Source organism: Mus musculus, chromosome 7 (genome assembly GCF_000001635.26).
Source record: "Mus musculus strain C57BL/6J chromosome 7, GRCm38.p6 C57BL/6J".
NCBI classification, from domain to species: domain Eukaryota; kingdom Metazoa; phylum Chordata; class Mammalia; order Rodentia; family Muridae; genus Mus; species Mus musculus.
Window position 1 is genome coordinate 114,252,978 of NC_000073.6, and position 25,345 is coordinate 114,278,322.

Below are 25,345 nucleotides of genomic sequence, written 5' to 3' on the forward strand. Positions count from 1 at the left end.
GGCTCAGTGGCTAACAGCACATAATGCGCTTGCAGAGAACCCACATCGAGTGGCTCCCAGTTCCAGGAGGAGCCTACACAGCTGGCCTTCCTGAGCATTACACACACGGGCACCTCCCCATATACACAATTAAAAATAAATCTTATAAAAATCCAAAGTCTAAAAAAAAACAAGTAAGGTGGAGTATGATTGAGGGAGGCACCTAAGGTTTACCCCTGGCCTCACATATAAATTCACTTTATACATACATGACTAGCACATTTTTGTGCACATACACACATAATAAATAAGAAACTTCCTCAGGTGAAAGGAGGTTGAGAGTAGAAACATTTTATGAAGTATTAACTTACATCATCAGAGAAGTTGAAAGTAAAAGGTGAATAGTGGCCTGCACCTGTAACCCTTGGAGGCTGAACTAAGACCTGACATAAGTTGGAGGCTGCCCTGGCCTATTAGTGAGTTCCAGGCTGACCTAGGGAAAGAGTAAGGCTTTATTTAAGAAGGAAAAAGGAAAACAAAAAGAAAAAAAAAGGACCGTGGCTCACAGAGCCTAGGAGAGTAAGAAGGAAGGAAGGCTGGGAGAGGCGGATTGGTCAATGGCTGCTGAGTACAAGATAAAAAAGTTCAGGTATGACACTGTATACTACAATTAATAACTATATACTGTATATATATTTTTAAAATCTCAAAAAAATAAAAAAATCTCTATGAAAGAATGTGAAATGTTTTCACTATGAAGAAAAGATGAATGTTTGAGATAATTATATTTGACAGGATTTAAATATCAGACCATATAGATATGTATTAAAAAACACCATATTAATTTGTCCATCTTTTACGTTTTTAATCTATCAATTAAAATAATTCCTATTTGAGTTAAGAAACTATTTACCCAGGTCATTTTTTAAGCTGATTTCCGAAGGGGGTTCTGAATCCATTGGCACGTTAATTAACGTATAGCACACGTTCTCGGCTGCCGTCATGGTTTCTGTTTATAATCAACCCAATACAAGATGAAAAGGACGAAAGGTGCCAGGAAAATCTACAAAAATGAATACAAACATCATTAGAAAAAAAAAAAAAAAAGGGAGACAAATTCCGCAAATCAGTCGTGATCTTCTAAACTGCCTGAAGTTCTTCGCGTGTGACTTCGGACGACCTGTAGAGCTCTCCCCACCTTCTCCTTCCGTGAACTCTAGTGACAATCACTCAGTCCCCGTACCCGTCCACTCCCCGACCCAGGGTGTGCAAAGCTGTGGAGTCGAGGTCCACACCACAGTGACAACCCGGAGCACCACGTCACGGGGCCGTGATTGCCAACCTAACACAGTCGGATCTGCTCCAGGAGGGCGGCCCGCGAGCGAAGACGCTGCAGAACCTTGGGACTCCTCGGCTGTGGCGGGTCCCCCGTGGGAATCCCGGCCGCCCCTCACCGGCCTCTGTCTATGCAGGGTCAGGCCTCAGGCGGCGCAGACCCCTGTCCCACCGCCCAGGGGACCGCGGCCCAGCTCCCCGCCCCCACCGCCCGTCGCCGCGGCCTAGTCAAGCGCCCGGCATCTCCCCATCCGGTGGCTCGCTGACCCCGCGCGACCGCCGCAACCCCGCGGCTCGGGGGCCCAGGTCGCTACCTGGCTCCGAGGGGCGGAGGCCGGGAGGGAACCGTGGGACCGCCGACTACCGGTCCGGACAGCCGCTGCCGCGACGGCTCCACCAAGTCCTTGGCTGACGTGGAAGGGGGCGGGGAGACCAGCAAGGATGCAGCTACAGAGCCTGTACGGAGACCCAGAAAGGACAAGCCTCTTCCGCCCTGAGCTGCGCCCTGGAAGTGTGTTGTCTTCTTCCTCTCTCAGAGTTGGTTTCTGCAGCAGTGTAAACAAGTATTTTAGTTTTCCCAGCGAGTTGGGAGCTGACTTAAGCGCTGTGGTCAGTTAGCAGTTCCTTAGGAATTGTCTTCCCAGGAACTAAACTGTACAAAAGAGAAACAGAAAAGTCCTGCAGACTTTCTTCTTCCTTTCACTTATAAACTGGAAACAACCAATTCTTAGGCAGATGATTTCAGAGACCTTAATAAGATGACTAGGTTATATGAAAATACACTTGAGGGCTTAACACCTCTGGTGACCTGAATCTGACTTTATTCAGTTAACTGGAGTTATTGGAGTATCAGAAGTTGTCTGACAACTATCATTTCTACTCTTTATTTAAGAATGGTCTCGGCCAGTCAGTGGTGGCACATGCCTTTAATCCCAGCACTTAGGAGGCAGAGGCAGGCAGATTTCTGAGATGGAGGCCAGCCTGGTCTACGAGTGAGTTCCAAGACAGCCAGGGCTAAAACCAGAAAACAAAATAACAACAGAAGAACAAACAAAAAAAAGAATGGCCTCTTGCTATTCTTTCAAAGCATCCAATACATTAAAAAATTTAAGTATGATTGCCAGACTGGTCTTGAAAGGTGATCTTCAGTTTCTGAGGAGTTGGGATTACAACATGGATACACATACTGTGTATACAAAACCTGCTAACCTCACTTGCAGGATACAGAATACAAACTGTTTTCTCATTTACCTGGAATGCAGCTATTCTAACAATTCTCTTTTCTGGAAACATTGGGTTTAAAAAACAAATCCCCACCACTCAAAATATACCAGAGGCTACATATTTCCAGCACAGAGAACAGCTACCTCTCGGAATTTTGATTTTAGTCTTACTGCCCAGGCTGGCCAACTCCCAATCTACTCCTCTCCTGCCTTAGCCTCCCAAGTGCTGGGATTACAAACAAGCGCTATCATTTCTACTCTTTATTTAAGAATGGTCTCGGCCGGGCTGGTGAGATGGCTCAGTGGGTAAGAGCACCCGACTGCTCTTCCAAAGGTCCAGAGTTCAAATCCCAGCAACCACATGGTGGCTCACAACCATCCGTAATGAGATCTGACTCCCTCTTCTGGAGTGTGTGAAGACAGCTACAGTGTATTTACATAAAATAATAAATAAATCTTTAAAAAAAAAAAAAAAGAATGGTCTCGGCCAGTCAGCGGTGGTACAACATGCCTTTAATCCCAGCACTTAGGAGGGAGAGGCAGGCAGATTTCTGAGATGGAGGCCAGCCTGGTCTACAGAGTGAGTTCCAGGACAGCCAGGGCTAAAACCAGAAAACAAAATAACAACAAAAGAACAAACAAAAAAAAAAGAATGGCCTCTTGCTATTCTTTCAAAGCATCCAATACATTAAAAAATTACAAACAAGCGCTATCACGTCTGGCTTATGCTTAAAAGATGTTTTTAATCTAGGTAATTGTAAGACAACATGATTCTAACAGCCCTCTACTCTTCACCCAGTTCCTCTGTCTCGGGAAGTCTTGCAGGAAACTGACATGTCTCCTCACTGAGACTTCACCAGTTTATAGAATCTCACTTATGTACTTGCTTCTAAACAATATGTTTAGTTCAGTATGATGATCAACAGTCAGATAAAGAACTGTTCCACCAGAGATCGCTCCTACTGCCCACCAGCTGTCACAGCCAGGTGCCCACTTTAACCCGGGCAACTATCTATCCATCCTGACATTTAAATGGAATCATACAACAGAATTGTTGAGATTAGCTTTCTTTATTCAGCACAATTCTCTGAGAATGAGATGCATTCAAGCATGTTTCTTTTGTGTACTCAGCTTTTTTCACATGGAATCATCACAAACGCAGTTACTAGTTCTCCAAGATCACTTGACTTACTGAGAGGTGATAGAAAGAAATTACACCAAACAAGGTGTAGAGATTAGGTTTAGCAACAAGGAAGCTCAGCAGTTTAGGGCCACAGTGTTGTGGTCCTTACGTTAAACTTCCAGGTTCTTCATGACTGAGTCACTTACAGCTAGCATTTTAGGCCTGCACCTGAACATGCCACTGGCAACATGAATGGTTTTGCACTTTAAAGCATGGAGCTTAACTGATATCAAATTCTTCTGTTGCTTTGCCAATTCTTATAATTTTTAATAAGACTTTTTACACTTTTTAACTATATTATTTCAAATACTTTCCAAATCACAAATTACTTAAATGTAAAAAACTCTGTATATCAAGGATTATAAAAGTGTACAAGCTGAGGACTAAAGAGACTTGCTCCAATGGCTTAATGGTCAAACACTAAGAGCTTAGAGCATGAGTTCTGACGTCTAGTTTTCTTTTTCATTGTGCCAGCTCATAGATTTACATGTGAAGATGCTTAGATTCCAGATGATATCTTTGTTACAGGACTCGGGGAATCTTACTGTTCAGTTGTCCAGCAGACTAAATGGAGTAACTGAGTACAACAGACTAAACAGAAAGAGGATCACATCCAACTCTGTAAAGTCCTTTAAGCGAAAAACTTTTGTATGAGGTCCACATACTTGAACATATTAGTAGGTGGCCAGACCTTGGGCACTCTGCTCCATCGTCCTGACTTACTCGCTTGAGAAGGGGTCTCACTGAAACTGGACTTAGACCAGCAGCCGGTCAGCAGCAGCAAACCTTTATCCTGTAGCGCTAGAGTTCCTGGTTTAATTGCACAGTGATTGCCTTTTTTCTTCCTCCTGACTTTTGAGACAAGGTTTCTTTGTGTCAGTCAGCCTGGCTGGCCTCACACTAGAGACCCACTTGCCTCTCTCTGCCTTCCAAGTGCTGGGATTGAGGACGTGCGCCCCTACAAACAGGGTTAGCAAGGGGCTCTTACTGAAGTCATTTTTTTCCTAGTTCCAAAGTGGATTGAAATTTTAAAATCAGTGTCTTAAGACTAAAACCACATACATACTGGGTGAGAAAAAAAAAAAAAAAAACCAACAACCAACCCTACTAAAACTGTCCTTAGAACCAAGTTCACTCATTTTTTAATCCTTTGAGTTCTAGCTTGTACTTAGGAAACAGATAAAAAAGCACACAATTTTTATCTTTTAACAACAAAGAGAGAAAGGCATAGAAGAAGAGGTACAGGATACAAGTTATTAACTTTAGCCTCCCTCCCTACACAACACACTGTAAGTCCAGCAAATTAGGAAGTTTTAGTGTTTTGCATGTGTTTGATGCAACTCCACACACAGCCACATGGTACTGTCGCCTGTTCTAAGCTTTATAGACAGTGTTCTGAGGTTATTTCCAGTACATACTGACATCACAAATACTAATGATCAGAGACTGTTAATAAAGCAAACAGGGTTTTGCCTTTCATTCATTTTTCCCTTCAAGAAGTTATAAAAGGGTCTTAGCAATTGAGACTTTTTGAAAAATATTTTAAAGATCGTGAATTTTGAGCTTATAATGTGTCACAAATTCTTTTAACTATAGTATTTCTACAAAAGGGCTTCTTTTTTTAAAATATACTTTTTATTAGGTATTTATTTCATTTATATTTCCAATGCTATCCCAAAAGTCCTCCACACCCTCCCCCACCCACTCCTCCACCCACCAACACCCACTTCTTGGCCCTGGCGTTCCCCTCTACTGAGGCATATAAAGTTTGCACGACCAATGGGCCTCTCTTTCCACTGATGGCCGACTAGGCTATCTTTTGATACATATGCAGCTAGAGACACAAGCTCCAGGGGGTACTGGTTAGTTCATATTGTTATTCCACCTATAGGGATGCAGATCCCCCCAGCTCCTTGGGTACTTTCTCTAGCTCCTCCATTGGGTGCCCTGTGATCCATCCAATAGCTGACTGTGAGCATCCACTTCTGTGTTTGCTAGGCTCTGGCATAGTCTCACAAGAGACAGCTATATCAGGGCCCTTACAGCAAAATCTTGCTAGTGTATGCAATGGTGTCAGCTTTTGGAGGCTGATTATGGAATGGATCTCCGGGTATGGCAGTCTTTAGATGGTCCATCCTTTCGTCTCAGCTCCAAACTTTGTCTCTGAAACTCCTTCTATGGGTGGTTTGTTCCCAGTTCTAAGAAGGGGCAAACACTTTGGTCTTTGTTCTTCTTGAGTTTCATGTGTTTCACAATTTGTATCTTATATCTTGGGTATTCTAAGTTTCTGGGCTAATATTCACTTATCAGTGAGTACATATCATGTGAGTTCTTTGTGATTGGGTTACCTCACTCGGGATGATGCCCTCCAGGTCCATCCATTTTCCTAGGAATTTCATAAATTCATTCTTTTTAATAGCTGAGTAGTACTCCATTCTGTAAATGTACCATATTTTCTGTATCCATTCCTCTGTTGAGGGGCATCTGGGTTCTTTCCAGCTTCTGGCTATTATAAACAAGGCTACTATGAACATAGTGGAGCATGTGCTCTTCTTACCAGTTGGAACATCTTCTGGATATATGCCCAGGAGAGGTATTGCGGGATCCTCCGGTAGTACTATGTCCAATTTTCTGAGGAACCACCACACTTATTTCCAGAGTGGTTGTAAGCTTGCAATCCCATTAACAATGGAGGAGTGTTCCTCTTTCTCCACATCCTCGTCAGCATCTGCTGTCACCTGAATTTTTGATCTTAGCCATTCTGACTGGTGTGAGGTGGAATCTCAGGGTTGTTTTGATTTGCATTTCCCTGATGATTAAGGATGCTGAACATTTTTTCAGGTGCTTCTCAGCCATTCGGTATTCCTCAGGGGAGAATTCTTTGTTTAGTTCTGAGCCCCATTTTTTAATGGGGTTATTTGATTTTCTGAAGTCCACCTTCTTGAGTTCTTTATATATGTTGGATATTAGTCCCCTATCTGATTTAGGATAGGTAAAGATCCTTTCCCAAGCTGTTGGTGGACTTTTTGTCCCATTGACGGTGTCTTTTGCCTTACAGAAGCTTTGCAATTTTATGAGGTCCCATTTGTAGATTCTCGATCTTTTCTTTTTTCTTTTTTTAAAGATTCATTTATTTATTATATGTAAGTACACTGTAGCTGTCTTCAGACACTCCAGAAGAGGGAGCCAGATCTCACTACGGATGGTTGTGAGCCACCATGTGGTTGCTGGGATTTGAACTCTGGACCTTCGGAAGAGCAGTCGGGTGCTCTTACCCACTGAGCCATCTCACCAGCCCTAGATTCTCGATCTTACAGCACAAGCCATTGCTGTTCTATTCAGGAATTTTCCCCTTGTGCCCATATCTTTGAGGCTTTTCCCCACTTTCTCCTCTATAAGTTTCACTGTCTCTGGTTTTATGTGGAGTTCCTTAATCCACTTAGATTTGACCTTAGTACAAGGAGATAGGAATGGATCAATTCGCATTCTTCTACATGATAACCACCAGTTGTGCCAGCACCATTTGTTGAAAATGCTGTCTTTTTTCCACTGGATGGTTTTAGCTCCCTTGTCAAAGATCAAGTGACATTTCTGGGTCTTAATTCTATTCCATTGGTCTACTTGTCTGTCCCTATACCAATACCATGCAGTTTTTATCACAATTGCTCTGTAGTAAAGCTTTAGGTCAGGCATGGTGATTCCACCAGAGGTTCTTTTATCCTTGAGAAGAGTTTTTGCTATCCTAGGTTTTTTGTTATTCCAGATGAATTTGCAGATTGCCCTTTCTAATTCGTTGAAGAATTGAGTTGGAATTTTGATGGGGATTGCATTGAATCTGTAGATTGCTTTTGGCAAGATAGCCATTTTTTACAATGTTGATCCTGCCAATCCATGAGCATGGGAGATCTTTCCATCTTCTGAGATCTTCTTTAATTTCTTTCTTCAGAGACTTGAAGTTCTTATCATACAGATCTTTCACATCCTTAGTTAGAGTCACGTCAAGGTATTTTATGTGATTTGTGACTATTGAGAAGGGTGTTGTTTCCCTAATTTCTTTCTCAGCCTGTTTATCCTTTGTGTAGAGAAAGGCCATTGACTTGTTTGAGTTAATTTTATATCCAACTACTTCATTGAACCTGTTTATCAGGTTTAGGAGTTCTCTGGTGGAATTTTTTGGGTCCCTTATATATACTATCATATCATCTGCAAAAAGTGATATTTTGACTTCTTCCTTTCCAATTTGTATCCCCTTGATCTCCTTTTGTTGTCGAATTGCTCTGGCTAGGACTTCAAGTACAATGTTGAATAGGTAGGGAGAAAGTGGACAGCTTTGTCTAGTCCCTGATTTTAGTGGAATTGCTTCCAGCTTCTCACCATTTACTTTGATGTTGGCTACTGATTTGCTGTAGATTGCTTTTATCATGTTTAGGTATGGGCCTTGAATTCCTGATCTTTCCAAGACTATGAGTTTTCCTCTTAGAAATGCTTTCATTGTGTCCCATAAGTTTGGGTATGTTTTGGCTTCATTTTCATTAAACTCTAAAAAGTCTTTAATTTCTTTCTTTATTCCTTCCTTGACCAAGGTATCATTGAGAAGAATGTTCAGTTTCCACGTGAATGTTGGCTTTCTAGTATTTATGTTGTTATTGATGATCAGCCTTAGTCCCTGGTGATCTGATAGGATGCATGGGACAATTTCAATATTTTTGTATCTGTTGAGGCCTGTTTTGTGACCAATTATATGGTCAATTTTGGAGAAGGTACCATGAGGTGCTGAGAAGGTATATCCTTTTGTTTTAGGATAAAATGTTCCGTAGATATCTGTTAAATCCATTTGTTTCATAACTTGTTAGTTTCACTGTGTCCCTGTTTAGTTTCTGTTTCCATGATCTGTCCATTGATGAAAGTGGTATGTTGAAGTCTCCCACTATTATTGTGTGAGGTGATATGTGTGCTTTGAGCTTTACTAGTTTCTTTAATGAATGTGGCTGCCCTTGCATTTGGAGCATAGATATTCAGAATTGAGAGTTCCTCTTGGAAGATTTTACCTTTGATGAGTATGAAGTGCCCCTCCTTGTCTTTTTTGATAACTTTGGGTTGGAAGTCGATTTTATTAGATATTAGAATGGCTACTCCAGCTTGTTTCTTCAGACCATTTGCTTGGAAAATTGTTTTCCAGCCTTTCATTCTGAGGTAGTGTCTGTCTTTTTCCCTGAGATGGGTTTCCTGTAAGCTTCAAAATGTCGGGTCCTTTTTGTGTAGCCAGTCTGTTAGTCTATGTCTTTTTATTGGGGAATTGAGTCCATTGACATTAAGAGATATTAAGGAAATGTAATTGTTGCTTCCTATTATTTTTGTTGTTAGAGTTGGCATTCTGTTCTTGTGGCTGTCTTCTTTTAGGATTTTTGAAGGATTACTTTCTGGCTTTTTCTAGGGCGTGGTTTCTGTCCTTGTATTTTTTTTTTTTTTTTTTTTTTCTGTTAGTATCCTTTGAAAGTCTGGATTCGTGGAAAGATAATGTGTGAATTTGGTTTTGTCATGGAATGCTTTGGTTTTTCCATCTATGGTAATTGAATGTTTGGCTGGGTATAGTAGCCTGGGCTGGCTTTTGTGTTCTCTTAGTTTCTGTATAACATCTGTCCAGGCTCTTCTGGCTTTCACAGTCATGGTGAAAAGTCTGGTGTAATTCTGATAGGCCTGCCTTTATATGTTACTTGACCCTTTTCCCTTACTGCTTTTAATATTCTATCTTTATTTAGTGCATTTGTTGTTCTGATATTATGTGTCGGGAGGAATTTCTTTTCTGGTCCAGTCTATTTGGAGTTCTGCAGGCTTCTTGTATGTTCATGGGCATGTCTTTCTTTAGGTTTGGGAAGTTTTCTTCTATAATTTTGTTGAAGATATTTGCTGGTCCTTGAAGTTGAAAATCTTCATTCTCATCTACTCCTATTATCCGTAGGTTTGGTCTTCTCATTGTGTCCTGAATTTCCTGGATGTTTTGAGTTAGGATCTTTTTGCATTTTGTATTTTTTTGATTGTTGTGCTGATGTTCTCTATGGAATCTTCTGCACCTGAGATTCTCTCTTCCATCTCTTGTATTCTGTTGCTGATGCTCACATCTATGGTTCCAGATTTCTTTCCTAGGGCTTCTATCATCAGCGTTGCCTCACTTTGGGTTTTCTTTATTGTGTCTACTTCCCTTTTTAGGTCCTGGGTGGTTTTATTCAATTCTATCACCTGATTGGTTGTTTTTTCCTGCAATTCTTTAAGGGATTTTTGTGCTTCCTCTTTAAGGTCTTCTACCTGTTTAGCACTGTTCTCCTGTATTTCTTTAAGTGAGTTATTAAAGTCTTTCTCGATGTCCTCTACCATCATTATGAGATATGCTTTTAATCCGGGTCTAGCTTTTTGGGAGTGTTGGGGTGCCCAGGACTGGGCGAGGTGGGAGCGCTGCATTTTATTGATGGTGTGTGGTCTTGGTTTCTGTTAGTAAGATTCTTACATTTGCCTTTCGCCATCTGGCAATCTCTGGAGTTAGTTGTTATAGTTGTCTCTGGTTAGAGATTGTTCCTCTCGTGATTTTGTTAGCCTCTATCAGCAGACCTGGGAGACTAGCTCTCTCCTCTGAGTTTCAGTGGTTAGAGCACTCTCTGAAGGCAAGCTCTCCTCTTACAGGGAAGGTACACAGATATCTGGATTTCGGACCTCCCTCCTGGCAGAAGATGAAGGCCTGAAACAGGACCTGTCCCAGAAGCTGTGTTGCCTAGGCCTGTCACAGAAGCTGTTAGCTTCTGTAGTCCACACTCTCACCTGCAGACTAGTCTCGGAGGGATCTGGGAACCAAGATGGCTCCCCCAGGTGCTCTAGCAAAGCCCTCCCGGGCAGGGCGGACACCTCTCCTCTGGCAGGATGTCTGGAGCACAAAATGGGGTCTCAGAAGCTGTCCTCTAGGGACCTTGGGGATGTCTGCCAACTCCACGCCCAAGGTGCCCTGGTGCTGGCTCTGACCGGAAGGGGAAAGAGCTTCTTTAAAATAGGGCTAAATAAATTGCCTAAAACCAAAAGCAGCTGATTAGGAGAATTATGTCTAAAATCTGGGTTACCATCCATAAAGAAAGATCTGTTCTCTAGAACTGGGTGTTACACTGGGAAAAATTCCTCCATGCTTTAACACAGTAAAAAATTTGACTCTAAAAAGGACTTCCTTTAATTTCCTTTTTCATGGCTTAAGAACTGTTTTTGCTATACCCAAATACATGGCTCATGAGAACAGAAGGCAACCTCTAGACTTGGGGTAGGGTAAAAAGGTTTGAGATTAAGATGTCTCTTCTCTTAATTTTGACAAGTTTTTCATAGGCCAGGGTCATAATTGTTGCTATAACTGCTCATTTTAATAATATGCTTAGGTGTGGGAAGAAGAGTAGTAGGGTAACTGAACCTAAGCGTGAGCAGTGAATAAGCAGACTACAACTTCAGATACAGCTCCAGCTCTGTAGCACCACTCTGTTTGGAAGGGTTGACTTTTTACTAGTTACACAAGGTCTCATGTTCCTGGGCTGGCTTCAAACATCATCGGAAGCAGAGCATGGTCTAGAACTCCTGATTCTCCTGCCTCAGCACAGAACTGCTGGGATTAAGGCTGGCACTGCCAAGCCTGGCTTGTCATCTTCAGAATAAATCCCAGGTATGTATTGGGGAATTTGTATTCTGAGACCTTCTGCATGAATTTGCAATATAGCCAGTCTACATAAGCAAATTAAGTTGCTTAAAGTTTTATTGTTAAGAGGCATTTTTCTATATCACTAAAAAATGCCAAAACAATATAATCTGAGAGATATAGTAAGTGACCATTGTAATATTAGCTTCCATGTACAGTTGAAACTACTTAAAAACAAAAACTTGACACAATAGGTGGTGAAACAATTTTATTTCACAGTTGTCTTTAAAACTGCAAAGACACTTATTTTCTTCATATAAAAACATTGGTATAGATACCTATACTTCCTAGAAAATGATTATGTATACCCTTTCAAAGAAAATGCACCCCATTATATGGTTTCTGTGAAGTTGCTTAGAGAAAACTTACATCTGGACTGATTTCTAAAACATACCACCCAATACACTGCAGCTGTTGGTTTAAAATACAGATTATTGTCGCCAGTGTATGTCCCTGCATTCTTATGTCCTTGTAACCTTTATCACTTAATGTTCCATTGGTTCATCGGCTTTTTCTGCAGGTTCCTCAGCAGCCTGTGAAGGCTTTAAAAAAGAAGAATTGAAGATGTAAAGTGAGCACTTAATATACACCATTAAATCACAAGTATTATAATATAAAAATATCAGTAAGAGGATTATAAGATTTTGCAGATACTTGATTTTAGTACAAAAGCCTGTTAAACTTTTGAATAAAACTTTAAAAAATTATATATATATATGTAATTTCAGTTCTGTCAACTTAAAGACAATTCCACTGTTTATCATTTGTCTTCCTTAAGAGTTAAGCCTTTCTTATGTTTCACTGCTGTGTTTAGAACACAGCCAGCACCTTTTAGACTTCCTTCTGTTCAACCAACAAATAGAAAAAAGTTACAGCAGCTATGTGGAACTCCAAGCATTCTTTCTAAATGCTAGTTCTTGCTAACATCTAAAATGCAAATCTCGTTCTCCCAAACAGTACCAATAGTATCTTTGCCAATTTAAGATAAACTTAAAAACTCAAGCTGGAAAAAACTCTACCACCACCACCCCCTTTTTGGAGAATGCCGGTCATTGTGCTAGGATTGTAGCATGATCTTATAATCTGTAGAAAAGAATTCCTGTACCACTCTTTATGTTCCACAACCATAAAATCCACATCCATTAGCAGCAAACTTGAGCTGTATGTAGAGTGAATGTCTGTAATTCTACCTGCTTAGAGGTTAACAGGATTGAGGGGAAAAAAATCAAACGCATATTGTCAGGAAAGATTCATAACCCTAGACTTAACCACTTTTATTTTCAGGTTGTGTTTTGTCTGAGATCAATATTTCTTAGTGCTTTTTTGTCACCATTTATGGATAGCTAACTTAGTGTCCAATGTTAGCTTCCAACATGTATTCTCTTCTGGACTTTTCTCAGAAGAATCCAGGCTGGTCCTCTCATTCTCTTTAACCTAAAAATGTGCTAAACTGAAGTTGAATCAGTCCTGAGTTCTAGCCTCAAGAATGGCTGGCAACCTTCACTTTTCAGGTTTTGGAAGTTCTGACCTGCCACTTTGTAGAAGGGGCCTTTTGTAGACCGAAGCCTAGTCATTCTAGCAGTCTGCGGCCTCACAGCCTTCTACCTGGGTCACTGAGATTGCTAGTGAGTGGGTAGGTAAGGAATGAAGTCGTCTTGGTTGCTCTGCCCCTGCTTCAGTCAGATGGCAGCATTTGTGAGGTCCCAAGTAAGAGCAGCAGTCTACCATCCATGCCTCAGTCAACAACAGAACTCTAAGAAATGTGATCTAAATCTGTAAATTCTGGGGTGACCTTAGTTATGCAGTGATAGAGAACCAAACCCTTCTTCCTCTTTGTGTTTCTGGAGATCACTACTATAAAAATATTTTACTTGAGTCAGTGCTTTCTTAATTGTTATTTCAATTATGGACCTACCTCAATAATGAAAGACAAAAGCCAGAATTTACATGGTTGTGATAGGAACAGCAGTTTACAGTAAAGCTGAAACCTCATGTTATGATGCGTAACATGGAACATACCTGTGCTTTTCTCTGTGGTCTTTCTTCAAGACCATCCAGGAATGGAGATACATCATCATCATCGTAGATTGTAAATTCCAAGTCTTTACCAACGATTCCAATGGAAACATTCTGATGGGGGTGGGGGGGAAATTAACATATGGATAATAAAACGCTGGGCACAAAGTAGAAAAAATTATATAGCAATTAAGTTCAAAGTTTTAAAACCTATAGGTAGGAGTGAAAAGAGGCAGGAAACCATGGCTCTTTCAATTACAGATCCAATATTCACTGTCGGTTATTATGAGAAATCTCAAAGGTCCATGTCATTAGTAATGAAGTCTCCCCTCAACCAGTGGTTTTCATCTTCCTAATACTTTAATACAGCTCCTCACGCTGTTGTGACCCCCAACCAGGAAATTATTTTCATTGCTTCTTCATAACTGCACTTCTGAGACTGTTAGGAATCTAATGTAAATATCTGATAAAGGTACGAATACCTACTGTAGACAAAACAAAATAAAAACTGCAGACATTTTATTGCTGTATAACCTCCCACCCCAATTTAAACATGACATTTCAAAACCAGAGAATTTGGTGACTAGAAAGGAAATAACGAACAAAGCAATTAAAATGACTTAAGGACATGCTGTTTTATCCCTTGTGACTGAGGATTAAACTATACCTACAATTGGGACCTTGAGTTACCTTTGTGGTCAGGTCCTGCTCTGCAGGGAGTGTTTCTCTTAAGGCACGCAGACCATGTTTAACCAGTTCATCCAAATTGCCTGTATGCAATAAATTACAAAATAATTTCTTAATTTCACCATCATAATAAGGCTTCTTTTAATTATCAAGTCTGTAGTCTTTAATTGTGGCTTGAATGACATATTATATAGAATAAAACAGCCAAAAGTGTAATGTTAGCATCTAATCTAATCTAATATCAACCAACATCAATGACTACTTGATGCTTTTTAGTAATAAATATGATCTGTCTTTCACTAGATTAAATAAAAGTCCTGGTCACAAATGACATTTCAATTTTATAGAATGTGTTTTGTAGAATTCAGGTTTTTATATTCATAAATAATGAGCCTTCAATTCTTTGTGGTCAGTATTACCTGATATCAAAGTCATTACAGACAATTACAGACCAATCTTCCCTATGAATAAAGACACCCAAATAAGTGGTGCATATCTATTACCTTAGCACTTGGGAGGGTATGGGGCTGGGGTGGAGATTATGAGTAGTTTGAGCTACATAGAGAATTCTAGGTCAATCCCAATTACACAATGGGACCTCATCTTAACCAAAATAAAATTACTACCACCATTTCTACCACCACCACCAGAACCCAACAACAAAGGAGAAAAGATTATACATAATAACCAACTGTATTTTTTCTCAGGAATGTAGACATGGTTAACATTTGAAAAGCCAACTGATGTAACACAATACATTAATAGACTAAGAGGAAAAAAGGTACGACCATTTGAGTCAGCTATAACAAGCACGTGATAAACTCCCAACTCCTACCTAATAAAAACACTTACTCATCTCACAGCTCACATCATACCTAAGAGAATGACTGAACGCTTTCCCTCAGTCTCAGGAATAAAATAAGGACAAATGCCCTCATCACTTCCACTCATCACTATACTGACAGTTCTAGCCAAGGCATTCAATAAAAACAAAATGCACCTATCTGGGAAGCAAGAAAGAAACAGCACACATTAAGACTAGGAAGTAAGTAAAACCACCTCTACTGCAAATGATGTGACCTAGTGATATAATCTCAGATCTAAGGAATCCACTAGATTGGAATTAATGAAGTGTTCTTAGGGTTTCAAGACATGCAATCAATATGTAAATATCAAGTTCTTATAAGCAATCTGCAAATGATATTGAGAAAACGCTTAAAACAATATGAAAAGAATAAAGTATGAATAAGTTAAACAAAAGAAACACAAGACTTATAAAGTAAAAATTACAAAATACCACTGAAAGACTTAAGTAAATGTAACAAAAGTCTATGTCCAGATGTTGCCTAACTTACAATGGGAGTACCCACAGTAAATGGCCAATGTTAAGTAAAATGTGCATACAACACACCTTGCCTACCAAATGTTGCAGCGTAGCGTATGTGACTGTGTGGCTGGCTTAGGCTCATGACTCACTGCTGCTGCCCTGCATTAGATAGAGGATCTTAACGAAGTGGCTAACCCAGGAGGAGATAAAAATCTAAATTCAGGACTTCATTTCCTTTGCAGTGCATGTTGTTTTTGCATATTATAAAGTCAAGACATCCTGAGCTAAGCCATCATAAGGCAGTGTCATCTATATTACAACACTGAACTATTCCCTAAGTACCCGCCAGGTTGGAACGACTCTCTAGCAAAGCTCCTTAGACAGAAGCATCACTCAGCTGCCCTGACACTCAGGAGAAGGGTAGGAGCACAGGGAAGCCTGCAGGTTCCTGTTTCCTTCTGTGACCAAGCTAGGACCCTTATGCCACACACGTTAAGTCTTGGCTAGGATATGACAGCAAGCTGAGTTCTCAAAAATCTCCCAATATGTGGGTGATCTTGGGAACTCCTATTTCCTTCAAAAAATACTATACTGCCACAGGAAAATTTATGAAACCAAGACAAAAAAAATCTTGAGAAAAAAACCAAAACAAAACAAAAGCCCTGCTATTAACCCTTCTTCTAATGCAAAGCAAAGCGCTTGAAAACCACTTCATCATCTTACACCCTTCACCCTCTTTTCCCACAGTTATACTGCTTATGGGCCACTTAATGCAGAAATTCTATGTGTCCTAAAGTAGAAACAGACTTACAAACAATTAAGTTGTAAACAGAATTTACAAATAACAACTAGTATAATGGGTTTCAACCCTGACTGGGGCCTACTTCAGACTAAATGTCAAGACTTTTCAAGGTTGGAGACATATTTATTTTTGTTGTTGTTTTTGTTTTTTGTTTTTCGAGACAGGGTTTCTCTGTATAGCCCTGGCTGTCCTGGAACTCACTTTGTAGACGAGGCTGGCCTTGAACTCAGAAATCTGCCTGCCTCTGCCTCCCAAGTGCTGGGATTAAAGGTGTGCGCTACCACGCCCGGCAAACATATTTATATTTTGATAAAGTTCTCTTAGTAGCTAGAATTAAATAAAACAATAGACACTTTATGACCTTAAGATTTTTAAAAAACTAAAGACTATTAGTTTTCCTCACTTAGGGTAGATTTGCTAACTATATAGACTAGAAGAGGCAAAACAAAATAAAGTAAGCCAAACTACACTTACACTCCATAAATTCAGACATATGTCTCTCCAGGTAAGTACGAGCTGATTGAGAACGGGCTCCAATAGACATAGCTCTGCAGTCAAAATAGTTAGCAGATGGACAGGTTTGGAAAATATGAGGGCCCATATCCTATAAACAGAAAAACAGATTATATAATTCTTTACTTTCAATTGACTAGAAATCATAAAATTTCTAGGCTAAACCATTGTTAGGATATAACTGTGATAAGTGTGAAGGTTATTATTTTAATAAATCTGAAGTCAGAGATCCAATTGCATCTGACTCCCTAGTACTGAGATTAAAAGCATGCAAGCCCATGCCCGGCTCCAGACACATTTAAATGAACAGGGAAAACTCAGTCTGACATTGACTAGCACCATCTTATAGGCTCTGTCCTGGATTACCTACAGGAGCAAACAAGCTGAACATCAGTGCTCATCTCTCCTGCATTCTAACTGCAATGCAGCATGACTGGCCGGCCACCTCAGGTTCCCCATCACAGCACGCTCTCGGCTCCTCAACCCTACATCAGAATAAACCCTTCTTCCCCAGGTGGTTTGTGTAAGGTACTCTGTCACAGAAGCAGTAAAGTAGATAATACAAGAACTTACATCATAACCAGCAATGAGCAGCCCAACACCATACGGCCTCCGGCCATATCGCTGTGTTGGGATCTGGGTTTCTGAAGCTAGTTAAGGAGCCTGTTTCAACATGTAATAAATTAAAAAAACTTCTAGCTTCTTCTTCTTCTTTTTTTTTTTTTTTTTGGTTTTTGAGACAGGGTCTCATGTCTCATTGTAGCCCTGGCTGTCCTGGAACTCACTATGTAGATCAGGCTGGCCTTGAACTCAGAGATCCACCTGGTTATCTCCCAAGCGCTGGGACTAAAGGTACTACCACACCTGGGGACTTCTAGCTTGATTGTTTCATAATTTTCTACAAGAAAGTAACAGAAGAGTATGCCTTTGGCCTAATATACAAAGTTTGAATTTTCACCAAAGCCAATAATGAACACTAACAAAGTAATCTCTTCCTATAAAGGAACTTATTTTGAATATGAGGGGCAAGAACTGGGGGGGGGGGGGGGGGGAGCGGCTAACCAAAACCATTCAGAAACTTTATTGTCTAAAAATAACTGAATTGTTTCCTTAAATTGAGCTATTGTATTTTGGAAATATCAACTGTTTATAAAGGCTAGTGAAAGAGTAATCCAGTTCTTCAAACCTTTACAATCTGATTTATGTTTATACTATCACTTTCCAAGTAACTAAGCAAACACTAGGTAACCCAAACTTTACAGTTTACATTTAGAAATGCCAACATAAAGGATACTGCTTCCAATTAGAGACACAAGACGAGACACAGGAAGTGGTCTGTCAAACACAAATCTGGAATCCAAACACTCCTGGCGCATAAAGTTGCTAAAAAAGAAAACAAAAAAATTAATCAGTTCGGATTACAGAGAATAAATACAATATAACATTTAAACAAAGTAGTTTGATTCCATTTTGCTTTCCTGCAAGCATTTTCATGGAATACATCCATAAAAAAAATCAGAAAGGTAAGCTATGTTTAGATTCCTTTTTTTGTGTGTGAACTAAACTCTGGGACCATATGAAGTTTTAAAAATAAATGACGGGTGAGGCAAGGCATCACACCCCGACAATCAAGCATTTGCAAAGTGACAGCAAGAAGACCAGATGTTTGGAACCAGCTTCATAATGTAAAATGCTTAGTAACTTAGTAACTGAATAAATGATCTTACTATTACTCAGTACAAAATCCTGGACTCAGTACTTTATAGACTAGAGGAGAAGCCAAAAAAAGTACCTTCTCTTCTCTTGTCCTTCCTATTGTCAGCAATCACATGCCTTAATTTTAGGTTTCAAACCAGAAAAAGAGAAAAAGTTTTGTTTTTTTCTTGAAAGCAGGCTTAAGTGTCACCCTAGAGGAGATGTCAGCCATACTACGGCTGAATCTCACTGATAACTCTAACAAGATCCAAGCCAGGTAAGTAGCAAGGAGAGGAAAGCCGGTGCCCATGGAAGGGGACAGTTAGAAAAAGCTATGCTCCTGTCTCCACACTGGCTTCCTAAGACATCATGTCACATCTGATGACCAAGTTTTATTTTGGGGCTGTTTTTCTAGTGCAGAAGCCATACCCCAGGCCGCTAATAAGATAGGTAAACTCCTTGACCTCCTGGCCCTCATCAAATGTTGACTAGATGTCAAGCTGTTGACAACATCAAGCTGTCCAGTATATTAAAGCCAATTTTTTAAGGCTTTCTAAAATTATACTGCTGGGTGTGGTGTTGCACGCCTTTAATCCCAGCACTCGGGAGGCAGAAGCAGGTGGATTTCTGAGTTCGAGGCCAGCCTGGTCTACAAAGTGAGTTCCAGGACAGCCAGGACTATACGGAGAAACCCTGTCTCGAAAAACCAAAAAAAAAAAAAAAAAAAAAATATATATATATATATATATATATGTGTGTGTGTGTGTGTGTGTGTGTGTGTATACACTATTTAACATGGCAAGCACTAATTACATGTGGGTCTAAGGTCTTGAAAAGTAGCTAACTAAAATGTATTTTCTTGTTTTGTTTTGTTTTTCTGAAACAGGAGTTCTCTGTGTAGCCCTGGGTGTCCTGGAACTCACTCTGCAGACCAGGCTGGCCTGGAACGCATAGAGATCCATTCCTCTCTGCCTCCCAAGCACTGAGACTAAAGGCATGTGCCACCACCACCACCAGGCTAAAAAGTACTTTAAGCACAAAACATACATCAAACTTGAAAAGACAACACCGAAACCACACACAGCATCTTGCTGATGAAGTTTTCATACTGACTGAATGTTGGCATGACACTATTTCAGACACCTAGGTTAAACAGCAGGTTGACTACACTTTACACTCTGAGAGCAGAAGCACAGAGGATCTGCTACTGACTTAAGACACTGGCGGAATCATTTGAAAACGTTAACAAACAGCAACTTAGTCCTTACCCTTACCTTGCTTTTTCCTAATAAAACCATGCTGAACTAAAGAGATTAGCACTGGCCACTTTCAGTCCTGTCCCTCTTTCTGAAAGCTGTGTTAAGTGGTTTACATGTCAGGGGACTAGCTCAGTCTCAGATACTAAGCGATGAGTGAGAAGTTAACTAGTGTGACCCCAAAGTCCTGTCACTTCACTCATGTGCTATTTCCCAACAGGAAGTACCTGCCTCCTCAGACAGCTACGGAAATGTACCTGTTGCTCTGTTTCCCACCTTGTTTTACAAATAAAATATGGTTTAAGCTCTCTGCAGACAAGATCTATAACTGCATACAATTATATGCTCCTGAACTTTATGAACACAAATGTATACTAAATATTTTTTTGTTTTTGTTTTTGTTTTTCGAGGCAGGGTTTCTCTGTGTAGCCCTGGCTGTCCTGGAATTCACTCTGTAGACCAGGCTGGCCTCAAACTCAGAAATCCACCTGCCTCTGCTTCCCAAGTGTTGGAATTAAAGGCGTGAGCCACCACTACCCGGCTTATATATACTAAATATTGACATTATGAAGAAAACTAGAATGGTTTAGGTCATCCTTCAACAGAAGAGTGCCCAGCTCTTAGGCATGAAGGGCTTGAGACAATATACATGTCAGCAAGTATCACTTTAAGGGACTTTCAAAATCATTTTAATAGCACTATAAAAATTAAGAAATAGAAATACTTAGTTTCATACTCAAACCCACTAAGGTATTTACAATAGTACAAATTTTAATATTCTGGGGACTGGAGAGATAGATAGCTTAGCTGTTCTTCCAGAGAACCCAGTTTCAATTCCAGTATCCACATAGAACCTCACAATCTTCTGTTACCCCAATACTGGGGGAATCTAATGTCTTCTTCTGGCTTCTGAGGAAACCAGGCACACTCTAGTGCACAGACATACAGACAGGCAAAACATGCACACAAATAAAATAAACAATTAAAAATTACAATATTCTGGGAGATGACTTCCTATATCTTATTTAGGTATTTCTTTTTTTAGAAAAATAGTCTATTAAGAATCAAAATGGATGTTTCATTTTTCATCATCATACATACCATAACAGTCTGGCATCAGCAGTTAGACCCGCAATTGAGATACCAATATGGTTGTCAACATGGAGAATTTTCTTCTGGTGAGCGGCAAGCTCTGACTGTGCTCTCTAAATAGACACAATATGGTATTTTAGTTCAGAGGTTCACTGTTTATCAGTGGAATCTACATTTGATAGTTCTGTTCCTGAGGAAGAAGACAGGGTTATATTTCACTCACCTTCAGTGCAACCAGCACTGCGTGCGTTTTTGATTTTAGACCAACTGTTGCTGAACCTTGCTTAACAGCTTCCATTGCATATTCAATTTGATGAATCCTGCCCTAAAGACAAACATTTTTTTTCACGTTTTAAAACCAATAAACGAATTTTAATTCTAACTTGAAGGTCACAGCCTATAATCTCACAAGCTTTGTTTCCTTTTCTTTTAAGGAGTTCTACTAAGCTGCTCAAATTGCCCACTGACTCCATGATCCTATGGCTTCAGCCAACGGCAGACCAATGAAGATTAAGATGTGTACCACCAAGCCCAGTTTACAATCTCATAGGTCCCTGAACCTACTTCAGCCATGAAAAGTCACTTCATTGATATGGCATAAAACATTTTTTACCTGAGGGCTCCAAACAGTGACATCATTGTCATACTGGTTTCGAAACTGAAAGTGGAAGAAAGATTAAATGAGAACATTACAAAGTTCAAATTTTAACATTAAGACATGTGTTTCAATTGTTACAGCCTCTCTCCTAGTGCAGCTTTCTTGAGACATTATTACAGCACTCAGTTTGCAATGCAATTCTACCTTAACAAGGTCCCTTAACCATGCTGGAGCTGTTGGGATGAATGGACTAGGTTCTCCCTAACTCTATATCCTGCCATTCTCCACAGCACTCCCCTTGGGTAGTCAAGTGCTAAAGAATGCACACACCAACTTTCCCTCCACTTTGCTCATACTGTTCTCTACACAGGGCTCTAATAATCTGGCAAAGGCCTTTTCTGTACATTGACTCAAATGTCTATCTTTGAAGGTTTCTTCTTTTCTCCGAAAATTCTCAGCACAATATTCCAACAGAGCTTGAAGGTTTCTTCTTTTCTCTGAAAATTCTCAGCACAATATTCCAGCAGAGCTTTGAGATACAGGTTTCATGAAGCCCAGTCTGGCTTTTTCCTATATACCTGGGAAAATGATCTTGAAGTCCTGTCTCAACCTACCAAGTGCTCAGATTACAGGTGTCTGCTATCATGACCAACTATACATATTTTTTTCTTCTTTTCTTCCTTCCTTTTTTTTTTTTTTTTTTTTTTTTTTGGTGTCGGTCTCTACACTATGGATGTCCTGGAACTTTGACTTAGGCTTGCCTCAAACTCACAGAATTCTGCCTCTCTGCTTCCTAAGTGCTGGGATTAAACTCGTGTACCATAACACCTTCCAACATACCTTTTTTATCTTTATAGTATGAATAAAGTTATGTTTGGTTTAACTTTGAGCTCTCTACCTGCACCCTGTCACTGGATGAATTAACATATACACAAATCCTCAGTAAAGAGGTGGGCACAAATTGCTACCGTGGCAGACCCACTACAGCCATAATGTCATTACTAAAGCAAGTGTATCGGCTCTTAGGAGAATACTCATAATGGCAAAAAAGGCAAGAGTTCGCATGGCAGACTCCACAGAAGCAGCTCAGGGCCCTGTGCTGTAAACCTGAATCCATTACTTCCCCTTTTAGAACAAAGTGACTGTATGGAGTCTTTCCCGACGGCATTCTAATGAGACAGATTAAGACAGACCCACAAGGAAGATGAATTTGGTCTAAAGACCTGACTGCAGGCTCAGGTCTGCGCAGGCGATGCCAGGTGCACCCCTCCATTCCTATAGCCTTCCTCCTATGCAGATGACAAAGGACCATAGGGCATCTTGAAATCGGCCACCTAAGTAAATTGAGAGGGGAGGGCCTCTGGCTGGGCGAGGGAGAGCGCCTGGACCCCACGTAAGGTGGAGAAGCTGAGCGAAAGGCCGCCCAGGTTACTGATCGTTTCCCGCCGGCCAGGCCGCAGATGCTGAATCACTGTAGGAGACTGTCCGTGAGGTAAGCTCCCTCTCCCACCGCCCCACGCCCCAGGGAACAGAGGCCGATCCCCGACCACGTCAGTGTACCTCAGCCCCAAACCCTTCGAGGACTCGGGGCTCAACACACCATAGCTCCGGCGCAGCGACAACCTGACCCAGCAGCGGACACAGGAACACGGCCCCAACTACGGTTCGGTGATCGTCAAAGAAGCCTGCGGAGTCTTGACGGCGGCGACGCAGGAAGTGCAATCTATCCCAGAGCCACGGATCGGCGTCTAACGCTGCCCCGCCCTCCAGCCTTAAGTGGGCGGGGCCTGCGAAAGCTGAGAACGTGGGATTGGCAGGAAGCTCCGGGGTGGGAAAGCCAATGCGCAGAGAAAGCGGGGGGCGTGGCTTCACGTCACGCCCAGAGTTTCCTTGCTTTTTTTTTTTTTAATCCCCAAGTGGATTGCAGATTCCCGCCAACTCTCGGTCCTCTCAGTTGAACGTCGCCACCTAGCTCGGGATGGTGCGGTGGTCCCTCATAGATCTGTCACAGTGCACAGAGAGGTTTGGGAAACAGCGTGTCTGAAAGAGGCTGCAGAAAAAAAAAAAAAAAAAACAAGTGTGTGTGTGTGTGTGTGTGTGTGTGTGTGTGTTCATATTCCTGGCCTGAGATGCTTGAGTACTTGGAGAGCCCATCCTTAAAGGCTCCATGGTCTCGCATGATCGTGATACTTATGATCATTAGTTGCTATTGTAGGACCTGGTTTCTGTCCTGGCACTTGATCTTCTGCTGTCCACAACCAAATACCGTATCTGGTAGATTAGGCCACTAGGGGGAAGGTGCGAGTTTTCTTACGAGTTTTAAAAGAGTATGTTTTGGTTTAATCCCCAAATGAAATCAAGACTGCTAATTCTGTTGAATAACGTGTACCCAGAGTCAGGTAAGGATCTTTAAGGATCTGAACTTTGATGGCGGAGTAACACATCATTTAAATGTCTATGTTCACAGTAATTAGTATCACATTCTAAATATTTTCATGTCTGTATATATATGTACATTTTTTGTTTTTACATTTGTTTTGTGTGTGTGTCTGTGTCCCTGCATACCCTTTTTTGGGAGTCTGAAGACAACTTGAAGTTGGTGGTTCTCTCCTTGCGCCACGTGGATTCTGGGATTGAACTCAGGTTCACAGCTTGGCAGCTAATATAGCAATCCTCTGAACCATCATGCTTTTTGCTTTTCTTTTTCTCATCTCTCTCTGGGTTTGCACCCTCCCTCCCTCGTTTATATGCTCTCAACAGTTAATTAGATTGCTTTGTTCTTTAAATTCACCAACACTGGCTCTTGTTATTTTTAAAAATTTCTGACTTTAAATTGATAGATAGTGCTGTTTTGTTTTCGCAGCACCAGCACGGTGCCTAGCACATATTAGGTACATAATTTGTATTGCTGAATGAACAATGGATTTGGAATGAATGGGAAAATTAAATGCTCATTTAAAAATGGTTGTGGAACTGCAGAGTGCTGTCTACAACCTTCTGCAACTCTAGGGAATCGGACCTCTTCCGGCTACCGTGACGCTTGTGCATACATGTTGTACTTCTTTTTTTTTTTTTAAATATTTTTTATTAGGTATTTTCCTCATTTACATTTCCAATGCTATCCCAAAAGGCCCCCATACCCTCCCCCCCCCCCCCACTCCCCTACTCACCCACTCCCACTTTTTGGCCCTGGCGTTCCCCTGTACTGGGGCATATAAAGTTTGCGTGTCCAATGGGCCTCTCTTTCCAGTGATGGCCGACTAGGCCATCTTTTGATACATGTTGTACTTCTATACAGAGAAAATACTCATAGACATAAAATAGTTTAAAGCACCCAAATTAGCCCATCTACTTTTGAGATTTCTTTTAGAAGATGTTATAAAAATCTTCACAATTCTTTTCTATAGTCATGTGCCTCACACAAATACATGTTTTAAGATAAGATTATACTAAACTGTCTCTTACTAATACACTTAAAAAGTTTTAGCCAATTTACCATGCCTGTAGGTAATGACCTATATTAATTTTAGTAGTTGCATGGAAGTCTATCATGTGGAAATATAATAATCTAGTATCGGTGAGATCTTAGCAGGTTTTTGCTGTTATTAAAGTAATATGACTATTCTAGTGTACACCTTTTGTGTGTTTGATGAATTTATAACATGTGAGGTCAAAGGGAAGATAGTTATAATTACAATAAATATATGTTAGTTATAAGATGGAATATCAACTTATATTCAGTGGTGACTGACAGGCCACTTTGTATATACTTTCAGCAGCACCATGGGTATTGTGTATTCCTTCTAACTTGTCAAACTGATGAGCAGAAAAAGAAAAAAAAATCCTCTAATTTGAGTGTGCTTTGTCTTTTCATTACTAGTAATAATATTTTTGTGTTTCTTCACTGTTCCTCCAATGATTA

The 25,345-nt window shown here is 40.5% G+C and overlaps 2 protein-coding genes across 2 annotated transcripts in view; both read right to left on the reverse strand.

Moving 5' to 3' along the window:
• Positions 1 to 1,703, reverse strand: part of Copb1 (coatomer protein complex, subunit beta 1) — a 39,122-nt gene extending 37,419 nt beyond the window's left edge. The window contains exons 1-2 of the mRNA NM_033370.3: positions 1,629 to 1,703; positions 893 to 1,042 (exon numbers count right to left, since the gene is read on the reverse strand). Of these exons, the coding sequence (NP_203534.1) occupies positions 893 to 983 (91 nt within the window). The 5' untranslated portion in view covers positions 984 to 1,042; positions 1,629 to 1,703. The remainder of the gene's footprint in view (positions 1 to 892; positions 1,043 to 1,628) is intronic.
• A 9,869-nt stretch (positions 1,704 to 11,572) lies between these two features.
• Positions 11,573 to 23,139, reverse strand: Psma1 (proteasome subunit alpha 1). The gene is made up of 10 exons (NM_011965.2): positions 23,024 to 23,139; positions 21,439 to 21,483; positions 21,049 to 21,150; positions 20,835 to 20,938; positions 18,077 to 18,165; positions 17,356 to 17,426; positions 16,744 to 16,873; positions 14,144 to 14,223; positions 13,457 to 13,567; positions 11,573 to 11,979 (listed from the first exon to the last, which is right to left on the reverse strand). Exons 1-10 carry the CDS (start codon positions 23,024 to 23,026, stop codon positions 11,923 to 11,925), a joined length of 792 nt encoding a protein of 263 aa, NP_036095.1. The 5' UTR covers positions 23,027 to 23,139; the 3' UTR covers positions 11,573 to 11,922.
• Between the last annotated feature and the right edge of the window lie 2,206 nt (positions 23,140 to 25,345).